We start from the raw sequence: 18,693 nt of genomic DNA on the forward strand, positions 1-18,693 counted from the left end.
GATGGCATTCCACGGGGGAGGGGAGGACAATAGACAGGATCCCCCCTCTCCCCGCCCTCCCCCTCCCCTGCCTTCTGGGAGGAGGCAGAGAAAGGCTCCATTACAAAACCTCCACCACCAGGCAAGCTGGCTGCTTCTGCTTTTTTAAACTGGCATCACCCATGGCTGGTGGAGGCCCTTAGAACGCCAGGGAAATGAGTCTAACAGGGCCAAGTGTTTGGGCTCCATGGGAGGCTATGGCAATCTGATTGCTGCCCGGTCTCTAGCTGCCATGCATGGTGGCCCCCATGGAGCTGGGGACAGAGGCAGTGAGGGATGCAGGATGCCTGCTCACCACAAACATTCCAACACAGTAAACCAGTCTCTGGCCATCATAATGGTGTTGGTAACCAAGGAATCGCTTGAGATCTTAATAAGTCCCGGCAGCGATCTGACTTGGAGCCCTATCTTGATCTGATTATCATCCTGCAGGGAGGGGTCCGAGGCTGAGGCCTGGAGAAGCCGAGGTCTGTCCTTGTCTTCAGACCCAACTCCAGAGCCCCCATGTTCAGCTGCTCTGGCACCCAGGGCAGAACAAGCAACAAGAGCTACGCAAGTCCTTCAGGAGGCCTTCACTCTGATATGCGCCCCCGGGGTGCCTGGTTAAACTCAAGTCAAACTTCTGCAATGGGGAGTCCTTGGCTAACAGCCTAGCTGATCCCTGCCAGCTCTTCCTGGCCACCGTGAAGGAGCCTGGTACCAGCCTACCATGCTACAGAAAGACTGAAAAAGGAGCCAGGGACACTGGCCGTCCGCATTGCAGGCAACACAACTCACCGGGCATTGAGGAGACAGAGGGAGGGGCGCTCTGCTCTGTTCCTGGAGGCCTGGCCCTATACAGATTGCCACTTGGAGTTCCCGGTGACCTGCTCCAAGCTCAGCCTCCTCCAATCTTTTCCTGGTCTAGAAGATGCACCGAGTGACCGGATTACCCCAGAAAACCCTTGTGGGGGCCCCTGGTGCTCCAATGTGATCTGGACCACTGCCTGGCATGTCCTGAAGAGGCAGGGGTATGGCTAACTTGTCCCGTCCAATGCCAGCCCACGATCGGTTTTCCAGGTCTTAAACACCTCTGCTCCCACCCGCCCCCTTCATCAACCTGACACCCTGCGCGTGACTCACTCATTGGCATTCTGGCAGCCATTCTTACAGCCAGAGATACTGGAGTTTTGGATAAAATCCATCCTTACTCATGAACAGAGAAGAATTCAACCCTTCCAGTTTCCTAGAGGGACAAGGCCTGGGGCTGCGGGCAGAGGTGGCACGGCCGCGTTCCTAGAGATGTGCGTCTGAGGGAACATGAGGCACATGTGGGGGTGAAATGTGTACCCTCAACATTTCTATGTCCTAACCCCAGCCCCTCAGCATGTACTAGAGACAGGGTCTTTAAAGGGGTGGTCAGAGTGAAAGGCCCGATGGGTGGGGCCTATCCCATGAGGACTGGTGTCAGACCAAACTAAGGACACAGCCAGAAGGTGGCCGTCTGCAAGCCAAGGAGAGGTTTCCGAAGAATGCCTGCCGCTGGCCTCGCAATATCCGGAACAGGGATGTCACCCTCTGCGGCCACAGCCCCAGAGCGCCTGGCCCATGGCACTCGGTTATGGCAGCCTGAGGGGACTGGGACGGGGCATGCTGGTAGAGAAGCGGGGCAGGCCTGGCAGCACTGTATTCCCAGGGGCCACCAGGACTCGCTCCCCCGCCCCCCCCCAGGGGCCACCACACTCAGTGACACAAGGCCATGTCACCACCAACTCACTGACCGCCTCTGTCCACATTCTGCTAACCCCTTAGTGCCCTGAGGACACGCAGAAGCCATAGGCTGGGGTCAAGGGTAGTGGTTCCCAGGACAATGATCTGTATCCAGAGATGGGATTTCTTCTTGTGCCAGCATTGGAGTGGGGCTTGAATTCAGGGCTTGGGCACTGTCCCTTAGCCTTTTCCCTCAATGCTGGTGCTCTACCAATCAAGCCATAGCTCTACATCAGGCTTTTTGGTGGTTAACTAGAGATAAGAGTCTCACAGACTCTCCTGCCCTGGACAGCTTTGAACTGTGATCCTCAAAGTCTCAGCCTCCTGAGTAGCTAGGATGACAGGCTTGAGCCACCAGCATCCAGCTGAGATGGAATTCAAAGCACAGGCTTGGGAGCAGAGGGAGAAGGGGACACCATCCCTATCTGATCAGCACCTTCAGAATCTAGGCCCCAGGAACACAGCTGGGTTTATTTCAACCCTGCTGAGTAGCAGCAAGATACTGCAAGCACTAAGCTATACGACACAAAGATGAATGAGCCTGGAGGCCCAACAGGAGGTCAGACGGTAAAACAGGTAATTACTACATGGGAAGCTTCTGGGAAGTTCAAAAGAGACGGCGCCATCAGCAGGATTGTAGACAGAAGAGGAGGTGAGCAAACAGGAACTGACTTCCCAGCAAGGCAGAGTGGGGCAGAATGCCCAGGGGTTAGCTGAAGGGAGAGCTGGGACAGTAGGCTGGCTAGGGAGGAAGCGAGATCGGTCAGACAAGACGGTGAGGGACATTGGCTGGCAAGGGGAGTGACCAGGCTGGATTGGTGGCGGCGGTGGTGGTGGTGGTGGTGGTATTTGCTCTGTTTTGTTTTTTTTTTCAAAACAGGGTCTTGCCATGTGGAACACAAAGGCCTGAAGCTCCAGATCCTCCTACCTCTGCCTCCCGAGGGCTGGAATTCCAGGGGTGACCACCTTGGCCTGGCATGAATTTGTTTCAGAGTATCTGCCCAGACAGCAGGCGGAAGGTCAGCGCCAAAGCCATTAGAACAACATTAGAACACCTGCGGTGCTTCCCAGCCAGGCTTAGGTAGATTAGCAAGAACCCACTGGTTCTCAGTGCTTTTAGCAAAATGACTCCATAGGAGCCTGAGCGAGGAAACTGAGGCACTGGGCAGAAAGCCCGCTCCTTGGTGCTGAAGGAGGCCCGTCTTTGTTCTTAAGCAATAAGCCAGCAGCCACCTCCCATCCCCCCTCATGAAGGCCCCTCCTCTGAGCTGAGTGCTGTACCCTGCTGTACCCCCAGCTTCCCTCTCCTCCCTCTCCCTGTGCATGGTGATACGGGAGGGACGAGCAGAGGCCTTACCGGTGGCGAGCTGTGTGACCCTGTGTCAGCCACACAATCTCTAGCCACTGCGGCTCTCTCTTCCTCTGTAGACCACAGATAAAGAGCCATCACTATTTTGAGATTATACAGTGCAATATACAAATGGACTGCAAAAAAAAAAAGATACAAATAAAAAAATAACAAGTGCTAAGAACTTACACCCATGTTTATTAAGAGCTTGTGAAGAAAACCAGAGGAGGAAAAAGGGAGTAAGACAGGAAGGGGGAAAAAAAGGAAGGAGGAAGAGGGGAAGAAATCTGGAAGCCAGGCAGGCCTGACTTCCAATCTGTGCTCAATCACTTGCTGGCTGTGTGGCCTTGGGAAAGTTACTTAACCTCTCTGACCCATAGTTTCTCCCTCTAAAATAGAACAATATTGCCCCCCTTGCAAAGGACATCTTAGGAAGGAAATAAGGAATATCAGGAAGTCAGAGTCTCTGCTTTGTCAGTACTGAGTGGGGCTTAGGAAAAAGTCCAGCTTATGTTCTGATCAGCCTGGATCCCACCCAGTTCTGCTGCCCTAAGCAAAGAGAGTCCCAGCCTACAGCCAGCCAGCCCCCCCCCCCACGGACTCACCCCCAAGATGAAGGAGAACACTGGAGACAGTGGAGGCAGGCTCCCTCCCTGCTCCCTATGTCTGCCCTTGGGAGCAGATGGGCAGCTCCAGGCAGCATACCTGGGCGATGGCCAAGGCGTCTGGGTAGACAGTCTCAGGACCCTCACAACGGGCTAGTTATTTTAAGCCTCTCCAGAGCCCACGGCCTGAGCAAATGGCTTCGGGACGAGGCCCAGGAAGGTTTTTAAGACCATGCCTTCTGCCAGAAACACACTTAAAATGGAAAACATTTGCAGCTCGCTATCTCTCGCGGGTTGGCTTTGTGCTCAGCCTCAGTTCCCAGGAAGACAAAGCAAAGCCTCAAACCCTCAAATCAATGGACAGGAGAAGTGTTCACCCCGGCCCTGAACTGGCAGGGCAGGGTGCTGCTTCCCCGCCAGCAGCTTCACACAGGGAGGGGAAGAAGGCGGGGGAGGGGGGGTGATGTCTGATCCTTTTTTTAACGAGGAATATGACAAGGAAGCCAGCCAAGAAACAGGTTTGCCAGAGTCCCTCCACCAAGCATCCAGGACAAGGACAAGGTGCTTTGGGTAACGAGAGGCAGCAGGGCTGCAGGAGGGTAGGACAGACCCCAGACATATTACAAGGCTGGGGGTATGGCACTAGAAGCCCATGGTCTCCTAGCAACAGGTCCTGAGTCACAATTCAGGGTTGGATGTCAGAGTCCTGGCTTCTCCTAGCAGACCAAAGCCCCAACTCACCTGCCACTCCCTGAGCCACACACCCACTTACTTGTGCTTGGTACTTCCTCTGGGCCCAGGCCATTGGAGGGAGCCAGTGGGGCACCGCCCCCCTCATCCAAGGTCAGGATGAGGGGCACGTCATCATCCAGACTCGCGGCCATTTTCTCTGAGCCTGCACTCCTCAGGATGCGTCGTCCAGGGCTCCAAACAGTCGCTGGTATGAGATTCCTCGCAAAGCCACTGGCCCAGAGGTGCTTTTCAGAATCGCCTCCATCAGTAGCATCTTCTAAGGTTGGGGGATTAAAAAAAGAAGAAGAAAGAAAGAAAGAAAAGGAAGGATTATTATTAAATTATGACCACGACTGATGACGATGTTCTGGAATTAGGTAGCGGTGATGGCAGCACAAGCACTGAATGATATATGCTCTTCTAGACAGTGCAGCCTACCGCAGGTGAATCACGGCTAAATTTCAAAGGGTTATGGCCGTCGATGAGTGTTAAAATACGGACAATACTGAGAGGAACGGTGCACGACTGTAAATTGGGAGTTAGAGGCTAATCTGAGCTACACAATAAGTCCCTGTCTCAAAAATAAGTTTATTCAAAAAGACATTTTTTTAAAAAAGATAGAGAGGAGGGTAAGCCAAACATCAGTGGCTCACCCTGAAATCCTGGCTGCTCAGGAGGCTGAGATCTGAGGATTTCAGACCTCAGCCAGCCAGGGAAGATAAATCTGAGAGCTTCTATTTCTAATTAACCAGTAAGAAAAATGGAAGTAGGGCTGTGGCTCCAGTGGTAGAGCACCAGCCTTAAGCAGAATACATTAGGCAAGAGTATAAGGCCCTGAGTTCGAGTCCCAGTACACATTATCTCTCTCTCTTTCACATACAAAGGAAACACAAAGCAACAAAAAATCCTGAAAAGTTAAGGGTAACTATGTCTGAAAAATGAGATGAAGACTAACATTCTTCCTCTACCTTCATTACACTGATCTGTGCATGAATCATGCATAGATTTTAAAGAAAAAAAAATACAACCAACCTGGGAATATGGCTTAGTGGTAGTGTGCTTGCCCAGCATGCATGAGGCCCTAGGTTCAATTCCTCAGTACCACATACACAGAAAAAGCCACAATTGGTGCTGTGGCTCAGTGATAGAGTTCTAGCCTAGAGCAAAAGAAGCTCAAGGGCAGTGCCCAGACCCTGAGTTCAAGCCCCAGGACTGGCAAAAACAACAACAAAAATACAATCATTAAGAGTAGTTAAATCAGTTACCAGCGGCTCACACCTAAAATTCTAGCTACTCATAAGGCTAAGATCTGAGGATCACGATTCAAAGTCCAGGTAGGAAAGTCAGTGAGACTCTTATCTCCAATTAACTAGCCAAAAAAAGCCCAAGCAGGGCTATGGCTCAACTAGTAGAATGCTAGCCTTGTGCACAAAAGCTCAGGGATAGCACCCAGGCCCTGAGTTCAAGCCCAAGGACTGGCACCTAAAAAAAAAAAAATTGTTTGTTTTTTTTTTGATTCTCCATTCCCGTTACAGAAGGGGAAAGTTTTAGGCACAGAGATGTTAAGTAACATGACTGAGGACCCACAGGCAGACAGCCAAGTTTAAATTTTTATACTACACGCCTGACCTGAGTGCTCAGTAGGATCCCTACAAGTCCCCAGGATGTGTGTGTGGAGGGGAAATCTATACAAGTAAAAAGTTACACCAGGCCACTTAAGTTTATCCCCTCCTCCTCCTCTTCTTCAAAAACAACTTTCATTTTAGCGTAACTAAAAAGCCCCAAGAAGCCAGCTCCAACAGTCAAGATCATTCTGGACAAGGCTGAGAAACAGTACACAACGTTCTCTCCTATTCACAGGGGCTGGAAAAGAAAGGAAAGGGGACAAGTTGTTTTTGTTTTTGTTTTTGTTTTTGTTTTTCCAGAAGTGCCTATCCTTCACTCACAGTTGTAAAAGAACATTCAGTTCAGTCCAGTTACAAGTCTCTACATACGCATTCCTGTTTCTGGTTGGGCTACGACTCAGCACATCTGTCTAAAGACTTTTGAACTTGAAAACAGCAGCTGCTTCTGTCCTCAAGCTGCAGAGCCTCTGGCTTGAACCCGCTTTGCCTGGGTGATTTACTTCCTTTCTGGAATCCTCTGATGTGACTAGAGGAAGGGAGGGGGAAGCACCTATTTAAAGTGAGCAGATGTGAGTGTTGTTTTGTGTAAAGTCTGTAGCTCTGCCCGGCAAACTTCCTGTAGTTTTTTTTTTCTAATTTCCTCCAGATTTGGGGATTTATTTTGCTTTTAAATCTCACTGGGGGATTGGGAGGAGGAAGAAGAAATCCCAGATGAGATACAACCATTTGGCTGTCCTAAATCTGCTTCTCTTTTTTGTTTTTCTGGCTTAACCTTTGCTTGCTGGTTTATTGTTGTATTGTGGATAATTTGAATCATACTCAAAGAAGACAGGGTATATATGTGAAGTTCCTTGTATCCCTTGCTCGGCTCTGATAGTCTCATATTTGTTTAAGGCAAGAAACTCTTATTAATCCTCTCAGCTGATCAAGAACTGGCTAGAAATCCTAATCCTAGTGGCTCAGGAGGCTGAGATCTGAAGATCACGGTTCAAAGCCAGCTCAGGCAGGAAAGTCTGTGAGACTCCTATCTCCAATAAACCACCAAAAAAAAAAAAAAAAAAAAAAATGGAAGTGGTGCTGTAGCTCAAGTGGTAGAGCACTAGCCTTGAGCTGAAGAGCTGAGGGTCAGCGCCCAGGCCCAGAGTTCAAGCCCCACCACTGACAAACACGCGCACACACACAAAAAGAATATATTTCTAGATCTTGTAGTGATCGTAGCAGTTTTATGTTTTAACTGTGTAGTGTCTCACTTCTTTCAGGTCCACACTGTTTCAGTTCAAAGACTCTTAACTGGAGTGACTTTGGTCCCAACAGACCTTAACAATGGCAGGAAACTTTCTGGTTGTCACCACTTGACAGTGATCACTAGAAAACAGTGGCAGAGACGTCACTAAACATACGATGCCCAGCAAAGAACTATGTCGCTCAAAGTGTCAACCGCACTGCTGTTGCTAGAACGGACTTCGGCTAATATCTCCACCTTCTAGATGAGGAAACTGAGGCTCGGAGTGGTTGTTTCCCATAAGTAAATACCAGGGAAGTGGTGCTGACCAAAGTTCCACAACCACCTCCTGCTTAAACCACGACCCTTAACTAGTACTTCAACTAGTTCCTTAAACCTATCACTTTCTTGATTTTTGTTTCGGAGTTGTGGGGGGGGAGGGAGACAGACAGACAGACAGGGTCTGGCGATGTAGCTCTGGCTGGCCTCCATCCAGATCCTCCTGCCTCGGCCTCCCAGCAGACCCCACAGTCTCCCACAGGGAGCCTGGACATCGCTTGGTCCAGGCAGCGTGGACACGCACGCTTCTCCTCGGCCTGCACTGGGAATCCTGTCCGGTCCACTCGGGAGGCCCAGAGAGGGCCCGGGCGCTGTGCAAGGTCACCCGGCGCAGGGCAGAGTTGGCGCCCGGGGCTCCCTCTCCAGGGCACCCGGGAGGCTCTGTCCGGCCCCTCCCGGGCCCCCGAGGGAGGGGGCCAGCGGTCACCGCCCGGACGCCGGCCTCCCGCGGCGGGGTCAGCGGAGGACGCCGCGGAGGTCAAAGGTCGGGCGTGCTGGCTCCGCTCCACGTGCGGGGCGCCCGCGTGTGCGGGGGGCGCGCGGGGAAGGGGGCGAGCCCCCCGCGGGGGCCGCGGGGAGACGCGGACCCCTCAGATCCCTCGGAGCCCGCCCTGCCCAGCGCCCACACCCGGTGCCCGGCCGCGACCCCTTCCTCCGCGCCCTCTGACCCCTGACCCTTACCCTCTCCCACGGGCCAAGCCCTAGCACCCTTCGGATTCTTACACGCGACGCCCCGGGAACCCGGACCGCACACCAGGGTCCGCAACGCGCAGCCCAGGCCGCCGGCGCCGCCGCCAAAACCCGGAGCTCTTGCAACTACCACAGCGGCCACCACTTCAGCCGCGGCCACCACGGCAGCTGCGCCAGCTCAGCCCCCGCCTGTCGTCCCCTCCACCCCACCGGCACCGCCCCATTTCCCCTTCGCTGCCGCCTATTGGGCGCCTGGGCTGCCATGTCGAACTCTGATTGGTCAATCTTCCCGTCCTTCCCCAATCTCGCCCACTGCAGATGCAGGACTCATTGCCCGCCTCCCTGGGAGGGGGCGGGACCAGGAAGCTCCACCCCTTTCCCCCCCTTCCTCCCAATTTCCCCGCCTCACTTGTTCAGCCTAACCCAGACAGAGCCCCGAGGCTTTTCATTGGTGAAACGTGAGCCAGACCGTGGTTCTGATTGGCCTAATCGCAGGAGGTGGTGCCACGAGAGCGGAACGAGAAAGTGAATGGTGGAACGGAAGGTCAGTCAAACACTGAGTCCCGCCTTCCGGACTTGGCGGGTAACTTAGCAACGCCGAGACCACAGGGATTAGTGTGGGTAGAGGAACTTGGGTGAGTAACCAGGTGGGAAGGGTTGAGGCTGAGGGAAATGTGGGTGAGCAACCAGCACCCCGACTCTGCCCCCCCCCGGCTCAGGGCCCGCCAGCACCAAAAGCCATCCTCCTTTGGCCCTGTCCTACTGTGGTCCACCTGCTGGGTCCCCTAACGGGCATGGTACCCCTCCTGTGGCAGCGCAGGTAAACGTAGAAGTGGGGGTGAAAGGGCGGTTTTACACCCCCCCCCAGCTATCCACGCAAGGACTGTGGGATAGCATGCTATGGACTGCATCTTAAATTGACTATAAGATGTTTATCTCATATTATTATTAGTAGTAGTAATAGTAGTAAGCCTCGGTGCTGTCCCTGAGCTTTTTCACTCAAGGCTAGTGCTCTACCACTTGACCCACAGCTCCACTTCTGGTAGTTTATTGGAGATAAGAGTCTCACAGACTTTCCTGGGAGATAAGAGTCTCTCAGACTTTCGTGCTCGGGCTGGCTTTGAACTGGGATCCTCAGATCTCAGCCTTCTGAGTAGCTAGGATTATAGTCGTGAGCCACCAGCCATCATCATCATCATCATGATAATTTACATTAATAGCGTTTGAACTCAAGGTTGGTGCGCTATTTGAGCTACCCACACACACCTGTCTCTCCCCTCCCCTCTTCCCCACCTCCCCACTCCACAGCCTTTTTTGCTTTAGTTTATTTCTTAGGTAGAGACCACTGGTGCCCAACATGAACATTCTCTTTATTTGTATATTTTATTTTTAGTGTTTGAACTCATGCTTGCCAGAAAGGCACTCTAGCACTGAGCAACACCACTAGGCTTCTGTTGATGATGTTGTTATTCTGATTATTCTAAATAGAGTCTCACTTCTTGCACAGGAACTGGCTGGACCCATCTCAGTTTTCCTATCCTAGTTGGAATCACAGGGCCTTACCCCAACACTAAACTTCTTCTGTGGAGAGAGAGTCTCATGGAATTTCCTGCCCTGGCTGGCCTAGTACTGGAATCCTACTCTACTCACTGACTGAATCCTCTTCCCTCTGGACCACCCAACCACAGAGTTGGTCTTACTCTCCTGTCATTCATTTTTTAGTGTATATTAATTGTTCCAAAAGGTTTCACCATGGTATTTCACACAGGCATGTATTCTGTTTTAATCAGAAGACCCCTCCATTCTTGCTCTCTCGCTTCCTTCCCCTCCCACACCTATTGATTAATAGCCAGATTTCTTACACCATATTCGTACATGAGTGCAATTAATTTTTTTTTAACTCAGAGCCTTGCACCCTCCCTTAGATTTTTTTTTTTTTTTTTTTTGGGTCCGGTCGTGGGGCCTGAACTCTGGGCCTGGGCGCTGTCCCTCAGCTCTTCAGCTCAAGGCTAGCGCTCTACCACTTGAGCCACAGCGCCACTTCCGGCTTTTTTCTTTTTGCTTATGTGGTGCTGAGGAATGGAACCCAAGGCCTCAGGCATGCAAGGCAAGCGCTCTACCACTGAGCCACCTTCCCAGCCCCTCTCCCTTAGATTTTTGACTCAAGGCTGGTGCTCTGACACTCCATCCACAGCTCTACCTCTGGCTTTTTACTGGTTAATTGGAAATAAAAGTTTCACGGATTTTCTTATCCAGGCTGGCTTCCAACCATGATCCTCAGATCTCAGCCTCCTGGGTAGCTAGGATGACAGTGTCCAGCCACTCCGTTATTAATTCCCTCTCACTTCCCCACATATCTGGGCACTGGGGTTCTTCTCTTTTTTTCTCTCTCTTCAAGAAGAAAAAATTATATTTCATTTAGCTCATCTTTTTTTTTCTTCAAAATGTTCTGAGAGCAAAAGTAATAAAATATCCAACAGATCTATTTGAATGAAGCTGAGGTGTAATTTGCATGATAAAGATATATTTCCATTTATAAAGTTCATCAGCAGAATTAATGACAAATAAGGGAAGATCCAATTAAACTTCGCCATCTATTAACAATCTTGCCTTGCTCTCGGGGGCAGGAGTTTTAAAAGGAGAGGCTGAAGTTGGAAATGAATTAAATATTAAGGTTGGCAGCATTCAAAAGGACACGAGACAATCAAGAATTCAAGGAAAAGACAGTGTGATTTTGGTCAGCATGGTCAAATGCATTCCCCACCCCCAAATCTTAGTCACCTCCTTTCCCCCCTTTCCACCCCCCTCCCCCCCCAACCCCCACCCCCACACTTTTACATCTTCAGGCAAATGAGCTGTCAGGAACCGATAGTCGTCATCATAATCAAAGAAAACAAGTTTGCCCTTTAAAGCAAAAAGAGGTAATTTGGCTGAAAGCAAATTGGAAGCATTTTTTTTTTTACATTGTTGCATTTCCAGCCTCGATCTGGGAAAGATTCCGGCGTTTTGATTTATGCCTGAGAGCTTTGAGGGGACAACGGGGAGAAGCTCATCCATTAAATACTTTGTTCACGTTCTTTCCCACAGCCTGGGGGGCAAAGATCCTTCATCCTCTGAGAGGCTGGGGAAGCTCTGTGGCTGTCCAGCAAACTTTATTGTCAGGAAAAGCCTCCAAGGGACTCGGCCATCAATTGGGGAGCAGGAATTGGGAGGGGGTGAAAGCAGCATCAAATAATGCCCTTCTTGGCCTCCTTCCCCAGATCCCCTCAGCCTCAGGAGGCTGATTTGGGGTCCTCTGGCCTAGTTAAGGACCTGCCTTAGCATCTGGTCTGGCCTGCTTGTCTTGTCTTCCTTGTTCTTAGTCACATTGGGTATTTATTTGATTCCCTCCCCCTTTCACCATTTATTCCTGGGGATTTCAACGATTATTTCCTGAAGGCCCCTCTGATGGTGTGTTGTGAGTTGCCTGTGGTGGTTACACAGCTAAGGTTCTATTGCTAGCAACAGAACCTGACTGGCTGAGCCAGTCCCAGAGACTCTTGCCTCCCATTGACCAGCAACCTGCTGTAAGTTGAGTTGTAGCTCAAAGTGGTAGAGCATCAGCCTTGAGCCGAAAAAGCTAAGGCACAGTGAGTGCTCTGGTCCTGAGTTCAAGCCCTAAAACAGGCACAATTTGTTTTAAAGGCTTCTACATGTAGTTTGATGTGGTAGGAGTGCAGAGATATAAATTATTGGGCTTTCCAGAAAATCCTTAAACAAGTTGTTTTTAATTTGGTAGATTTATAGAAGTATCTGCAGACAGCAGAGTCCCTATATCCCCTTCATTCAGCTCCCCCTAATGTTAGCTTCGTGTATAAACATGCTTAAGAACTCCAGGAGCCAGGCTGACCCTTGTCATAATCCTAGCTACTCGAGGCTGAGACCTGAGGGTTGAGGTTTGAAGCCAGCCCAGATAGGAAGCCTGTGAGACTCGTATCACCAACAAAAGCTGGAAGTAGAGAGGTGGCTCAAGTGATAGAGTGCTAGCTTTGAGCACAAAAACTCAGGGACAGTGCCCAGACCCTGAGTTCAATCCCCAGTACCAGAACACACGCGCATGCGTACACACATACACAAAGTGACGGCATGCTGTTCTAGTGTCTGGCTCTTTGCTCTATTATTTGCCGTGCGTTGGATATCTGCTCCCTGCAGGTGCCTGGCCCAGGGTCACTGTCCTGCGGTTTCCTGGTAGGCTGGCCAGCAGGAGGCATGGGTGGTGGGAAGAGAGGAAGAAGAAGTCCCTGTTTTCCCAGCTTCTACTGGGGCAGCTCTTCTCTGGGAGCTAATGGCTGGGGTTTGAGCTCCACCTTGACCTGAGGCCTGAGCTCACCACTTCCTCCTGGCCAGTGGCTTTCTGCTAGACAGGGCTTCGCCTTCTCACAGTTGCCTCTCCTCCACCTTCCATTTTTCTTTTCTTTTTGTCCATCCTGGGGCTTGACCTCAGCGCCTGGACGCTGTCCCTCAGCTCTTTCTCTCAAGGCGAGTGCTCTCCCCCTTGAGCCACAGCTCCACCTGCGGTTCCTTGGTGGATCATGGGAGTTAAGAGTCTCACAGACTTTCCTGCCCGGACTGGCACGTTGAACTGCCATCCTCCTCCTGAGTGGCTAGGATGACAGGCGTGAGCCACCGATGCCTGGTTCTCCGCCACTTTTCTATCACTTTTCAGGATGTGACGTGACCCCTGCCTGACACAAGCAACTAAGACCCTCTGTCTCCCCTCCTCACACACCCCCATCCTGCTGGCTTGGGACCCCAGATGCTGCCACCGAGCTGAAGCCCGCCTTTGCTGAGAGGTCCTCCCCTACGGCATGGCCGCCATGGCCACCCTAGCCACAGCGGATACCACCACGTCTCTTAAAGTGCCACTGCTTCCTTTGCAGGGCTGCCAGAGACCCTAAGAGCCTGAGACCCAGCCAGTCGCCACCACCTTGTGAAGCAGGCTGCCGGTGGGATGGCCCTGGGCGTATTCGGCGTGACCCCGCTCTACGAAGGCTGGGACATCAGCAGAATTCGGCTGAAGACAGAGGAGCCTCTGAAGCCGGCTCACCCACTGGGGCCTCTGGTCCCATCCAAGACCAAGCTCACCACCATCGAGACTAAGCGCATCATGTCGGTGCTCGACGAGACCATCTACAAGGTGGAGCTGATCAGCTTGCTGTCCTACATGGAGGAGCAGCCCCAGGCCCTGGAGGGGGCGCTGCCGCCGGAGATCATGAATGTCGTGAAAGATCACCTGGACTTCTGCCAGGCCCTCCTGCAAATGGTCAGCTTCCTGCAGGAGAAAGAGAGGCAGACGGAGGAAGAGAATGGCCAGCAGGAAAGGTGGTACCACGACTCCCACACCATGGACATGTTTAAGACCAGTATCCCGATGATCATACAGCAGGTCCAGGAGACCACGAGAAACGTCCTGAGATGCCTGCTCAGCAACCCCTCGTCGGCCAAGCTCCTGCAGGAGCGGGCACCGGGCCGGAGTGCAGAGGCCCAGTGCTTCCTCCAGAGCCTGGTGGAGATGCGGGGCTTCCTCTTCGAGAAGCTTCTCACCAGCCCCATGGAGGTGAAGGAGAGGGCCCAGTTCCTGTACGACATCACCCGGAGGAACAACCGGAACCAAGAGCTCATCAATTCTCTGGAAAACGAACTGGCCGAGAGAATGAAGAACAGAGACATGGAGGTACTACTCTCTAGCGCTGCTCACACTCAGGAAGGAGCCACACCAAGCCTGTTTGGAACACTTAACATTGGAGGCAGGTCTTGAAAGGCCTATAGGCTGCTAGCCTCACGGAGATTGCAGTATAGAAGCTAAGTGTTAAAAAAAAACTCAGTTGGCTGGGCAAGGTAGATCACTCCTGTAAGCTAGGCTACATGGGAGGCAGAGGTGGGAAGATCTAGGCCCAAGGGATTCCTGGGAAAAAGTGAGAGACTATCTAAAAAGTAAACTAAAGCAAAAAGGGCCAAACCTGTACCTGCCTAGCAGACGTGAGACCCAGCATTCAAAGCCCAGAATCACCATAAACAAGGGAAATGACAGTACAACCTCTAATCTGGACTGGGCACCGTGGCTCAGGCCTGGAATCCTAGCTACTCGGGAAGCTGAGATCTGAGGATCACGATTTGAAGCCAGCCCAGGCAGGAAAGTCTAAGGAACGCTTATCTCCAATCAACCACTAAAAAGCCACAGTAGAGCACTAGCCTTGAATGTAAAAGCCAAGCAAGAGTGGAAGACCCCGAGTTCAAGCCCTAGTCCTGGCACACACTCACACACACACTCACATACACACATGCATGCACACACGCACACACTCCCTTCCCTAACCTGGTCCTAGCCAGGTTTTGGACACATCCTGTGCGTTATACTTTTTAACCTTTTTCTCTGATGTAACAGACACCAGAAATAAACTGGCTTAGCCAGAGTGGATGGGGGTTCCTCCGTCACAGAAAGGCTGGGCTGCCGTGTTGGGCTGCCATCATCTCAGGACCTGGGCGCTGTCCCTGAGCTTTTTGCGCTCAAGGTTAGCGCTCTACCACTTTGAGCCACAGCTCCACATGTGGTTTTCTGGGGGTTCATTGGAGATGACAGTCCCACAGACTTTCCTTCCCTGGCTGGCTTGGAACCACAATCCTCAGATCTCAGCCTCCCGAGTAGCTGGGAAGACTGGCGTCAGCCCCAGTGCCCTGCGGGCAGGTGCGTATTAATGGAGTCTTCGTCCCTCTGGCCCAGGTGGAAAAGGAGAACTTCGTGATCCAGGAACTGAAGAACCACCTCCACCAGGTGCTCAGGTTCTCGGAGAACACGCTGCTCCGCACGAAGCAGGAGGCGGAGAAGCAGCAGAAGATAGATTTCCGGGCAGGGCAGGCCAGACTGGCCAAGGTCCAGCAGGAGGTGCTGCTGCTGCGATCCCAGTTCCACAACTTGACCATGGAGAACTGGGAGGCAGAGCAGGCGCTGAGGAAGGTGGAGTGGGGAGCAGGGAGCCCCTGGGAGGGGGGAGGGAAGCACCCAGGCCCAAGAACTGGGTAGCGGACCGGACCGTGGGGCCTGGACGCCTCCAGCCCTGCAGCATGCCGTATCTCGGCTACAAACAATGATCACATGACGGGGACAGGAATGGAGTGAGACTCCCGATGGAAAGCTGGGACAAACGGAGCTCAGTGAACTGCCACTGCCGTTCTAGCCACAGTGGCTCAACTTCTGTTCCGCAAATGCCACGAGTCCACTCCTACCCCAGGACCTTTGTACCTGCTGGTCCCGCTGCCTGGAATGTTCTGGAGCCAAAGCACAGGCTTTGCCCACCTACAGCTCTGTGATGTTGGGGAAACATGGCAGCCTGCCATGGTCCCCTCACCTTGTAAAGTGGGAACTGTGAAGCTCCGTGGGGGGCAGGGATCAACAGACCTGCCCCCACGCATAGCACCTCTCTAACGACTGCTTTTTTGTTGTTGTTTTGGATTTTTTAGAAAAAATACAAAGTAGAGACGGAAATTGAGAACTGGATCCAGAAATACGATTCTGAGATGGGTGAGAAGCAGGTATCGAATCTTGTTTCTTTTTGGTACTTTCCCCAGGGTCCTGGAGAACTGGCGGTAAGGTCTAAGATCCCCACAGACCCCTGGACGCCCCCCTCCCCCTCCCCCCCAGCTGCAGGGATGAGCCTGGAGCAGGGCGGGGCCTCTGGGAGAAGGGCTGCTCTCATCTCCATCCGGTGTCCTGTCTGCATGGCTGGGAGGCAGGAGGGGGGAGCAGGCCCCCTCCTTGAGAGACTTGGCCAGCGTTACCCAGCCCCTGGCACAGGTGCCAAAGACAGGTCCAGCCTGTCCAGCCTGGGACCCTCACTCCAGGGATCTGACCCCCGGAGCTGGCCTCTGAGCCGGGGGGACTCTAGGCCATAACACCTGTCTGGGAACTGTGTGTACCCAGAATAGGGTCTGTGGGGAGCACTCAGGGGGTGGGAGCCCCCCAGGGTCCCCACCCACCTCAGAGACAACCCCTGTGTGGCCCTGGTCCCAACCTGGGGAGCATGGGGGTCAGACGTGCTGCCCAGAGGAAGGCAGGTCACCCCTCACGCTGGCTGGCGGGGGGGGGGGCGTGTGGTACTCTTATTTCTCAAGTCTCATCGAAGCTTGTGAGGCTGGTGTGCAGGGGGTCCTGGGGTTCATCCCCAGCACCTCCAAACAACCCCTGAATGCAGGCCAGTGAGGTCCTGGACCCAGGGATCTTGTCCTCCCAGCTCTGCGCAAATGCTTGGGGAATATTGGGGAACAGTAGTGGAGGGAAGGGGAGGCAGGGAGGGAAGGAGGCATGAGTTACAGGGGGAGAAATGTAGTTAGACCAAAGGAAGCACTCTGGAATCAGTCACCCAAAAGATCTGCCTGCTCTGGGTCTCTGTGAACCTGCCTGCTTCCATGTCAGTCGCCGTCCCGTGGCCCTGCTGTGTGCCCTACTGTGTGCCAATCGGGTTTGTGCTGGATTTCTGCGACTGTCACAAAACCTGAGGCAAACACCTGGAAAGGAAGGGAACATTGATTTATTTGGGCTTAAGGATTTGGAGGGTTCTAGTCAGTCTCCTGTTCTCCCTGCTCTGATCTCTCAGGAGGCCAGGCTGTGCACGCATGCTAGAGCAAAGCTGTTCACCCGATGGCAGCCAGAGAGCAGAGAGGGAGGGGCAGGGACAGAGGATAAGATGTGTCCCTCACAGCCATGGCTCCCTGGGAGCCTCCTTCCTCCAGTCAGTCCCCTCAACAGTCTACCCTTGATCCCAGTTGGGGCTCTGGAGGTCCAGTCTCCTCTCAACCATGACACCAACTGGTAGCTGGCCAAGCCTACTGGGGGGGCGGGGGATGACACACACATTTCACACACAGCCTGTAGAAAACAAGGTCATCTGGTTATCTGATCCCAGATGCACTTAGACTGGCAAGAATCTCTACTCAGATGAGGGAGAATGGGAGATCTGAAAGGTGGTATCACCCCAGCAGAGCTGGGGTTTGCAATGAAGCCAGCCAACTCCCAGGCCGCATTCCTCCCTTGTTCCTGACACTCACTGGGCTGGGTCCTAAATCAAGAACAGGGCCATCCCTTAAGCTGGGGGCCATGGTGGCCCCATCCCGCCCTTCCTCCCCGCAGGAGGAGATCGAGGAGCTGGACAGCATCCACAAGGAGGAGAAGCAGCAGCTGGCCGAGCTGCAGCAGAGGCACGATGTGCTGGTGGAGGAGTTCTCCCAGATCCGGGCAGAGCGGGAGATCACCTCCAAGAAGAGGATGGAGGCGGAGCGGGAGATGGTGCGGATGGTGAAGGCCGCCACGGTCATCCAGGCCGTGTGGAAGGGCTACCTGGTCCGCTCCATGCTCATGTCCAAGAAGAAACGGGGCAAGGGCAAAGGCGGTGCGGGCAAAGGCGGTGCGGGCAAGGGCGGTGGCAAGGGCAAGGGCAAGGGCAAAGGCAAGAAATGAGCCCCGCTCCCAGCGGCCAGGTTCCCCAGAGCTCCGCGCCGGCCAGACACAGCTGGTTTTGTCAGCGTTTGGAATTTGAAGCACGTTTGAAGTCATTTCTGTACCCCGACAAATAAACTTCTCTACAGGGCTGTCTGTGCGCCTGCCTCCCGTGCGGCATGCGGAGGGCGCGAATCCATGGCTGGATTTCAGTAGGAAGGAGACCCGTCCCAGTGCCTCCATCCCGGCCAGGCCCAGCCAGGCATGGCCACCCCGCATAGTGAGTGTGTGCTCAGCGGGCCCTGGCCACAGCCTCCCCAGTCCCCCCCCCCACACACACACACAGCTCACTGAGAGCTCGCAGGCCGGCAGCTGGTGGTGCCCAGGTGGCTGAACTATTTCTTCATCATTAATCGCTAGCATTTACCAAACTGAGAGCTATCACTTAGAGGCAAACCTGGCTGCCTTTTCTGGAAAGATCTCATCACCCAGATATCCTAGGCCTGTGTCTTTCTGTGTGTGTGTGTGTGTGTGTGTGTGTGTGTGTGTGTGTGTGTGTGTACATGGGTCAATACGTGTGTGTGTGTGTGTGTGTACATGGGTCAATATTGGGGCTTGACCCCAGGGTCCTGTGCTCTTGCTTGGCTTTTTCACTCATAGTCAGTGCTCTACTCCTTGAGCCACAACTCTACTTCTGACTTTTTGGTGGTTACTTGGAGTTAAGAGTCTCACAGACTTCCCTTCCCTTCGCTGACTTCAAACTTTGACCTTCAGATCTCAGCCTCCTGAGTTGCTGGGATTACAGGTGTGCCACCCAGGCCTGGCTGATGTGGCTTTTCTAATGAGCTCCCTGGTTTGCTTTGAGGAGAGTCAAC

General features: G+C 53.0%; 2 protein-coding genes across 6 annotated transcripts in view; one reads left to right on the plus strand and one right to left on the minus strand.

Annotated features, from left to right (window-relative positions):
- The window catches only part of LOC138806559 (two pore channel protein 1), a 44,397-nt gene extending 35,879 nt beyond the window's left edge, over positions 1-8,518 (minus strand). The window contains exons 1-2 of one of the 2 annotated variants that reach the window (XM_069991977.1): positions 8,341-8,518; positions 4,514-4,750 (exon numbers count right to left, since the gene is read on the minus strand). In XM_069991977.1, coding sequence (XP_069848078.1) covers positions 4,514-4,625 — 112 coding nt within the window. In that variant the 5' untranslated portion in view covers positions 4,626-4,750; positions 8,341-8,518. The remainder of the gene's footprint in view (positions 1-4,513; positions 4,751-8,340) is intronic. The other variant, XM_069991975.1, reaches the window with a different exon arrangement.
- Positions 8,519-8,718: 200 nt separating this feature from the next.
- On the plus strand, positions 8,719-17,966 carry LOC138806560 (dynein regulatory complex protein 10-like). 4 transcript variants are annotated; one of them, XM_069991979.1, is made up of 5 exons: positions 8,719-8,893; positions 13,269-14,062; positions 15,110-15,343; positions 15,847-15,918; positions 17,513-17,966. In XM_069991979.1, exons 2-5 carry the CDS (start codon positions 13,340-13,342, stop codon positions 17,837-17,839), a joined length of 1,356 nt encoding a protein of 451 aa, XP_069848080.1. In that variant the 5' UTR covers positions 8,719-8,893; positions 13,269-13,339; the 3' UTR covers positions 17,840-17,966. The 4 variants fall into 4 exon arrangements, with proteins under 4 accessions (XP_069848080.1, XP_069848079.1, XP_069848082.1 ...); XM_069991978.1 differs by lacking the exon at positions 8,719-8,893 and adding an exon at positions 8,925-8,984; XM_069991981.1 differs by lacking the exon at positions 8,719-8,893 and adding an exon at positions 8,925-8,984 and having other exon boundaries at positions 15,110-15,160.
- Positions 17,967-18,693: the final 727 nt, after the last annotated feature.

Source organism: Dipodomys merriami, unplaced genomic scaffold, assembly GCF_024711535.1.
Source record: "Dipodomys merriami isolate MVZ:Mamm:240054 unplaced genomic scaffold, mDipMer1.0.p SCAF_400, whole genome shotgun sequence".
NCBI classification, from domain to species: Eukaryota; Metazoa; Chordata; class Mammalia; order Rodentia; family Heteromyidae; genus Dipodomys; species Dipodomys merriami.

Coding starts and splice junctions, on each gene's coding strand:
- LOC138806560 (XM_069991979.1), top strand. CDS start 13,340: ATGGCCCTGGGCGTATTCGGCGTGACCCCGCTCTACGAAGGCTGGGAC. Junction 14,063..15,109: donor TGAAGAACAGAGACATGGAG/GTACTACTCTCT, acceptor CCTCTGGCCCAG/GTGGAAAAGGAGAACTTCGT. Junction 15,344..15,846: donor CAGAGCAGGCGCTGAGGAAG/GTGGAGTGGGGA, acceptor TGGATTTTTTAG/AAAAAATACAAAGTAGAGAC.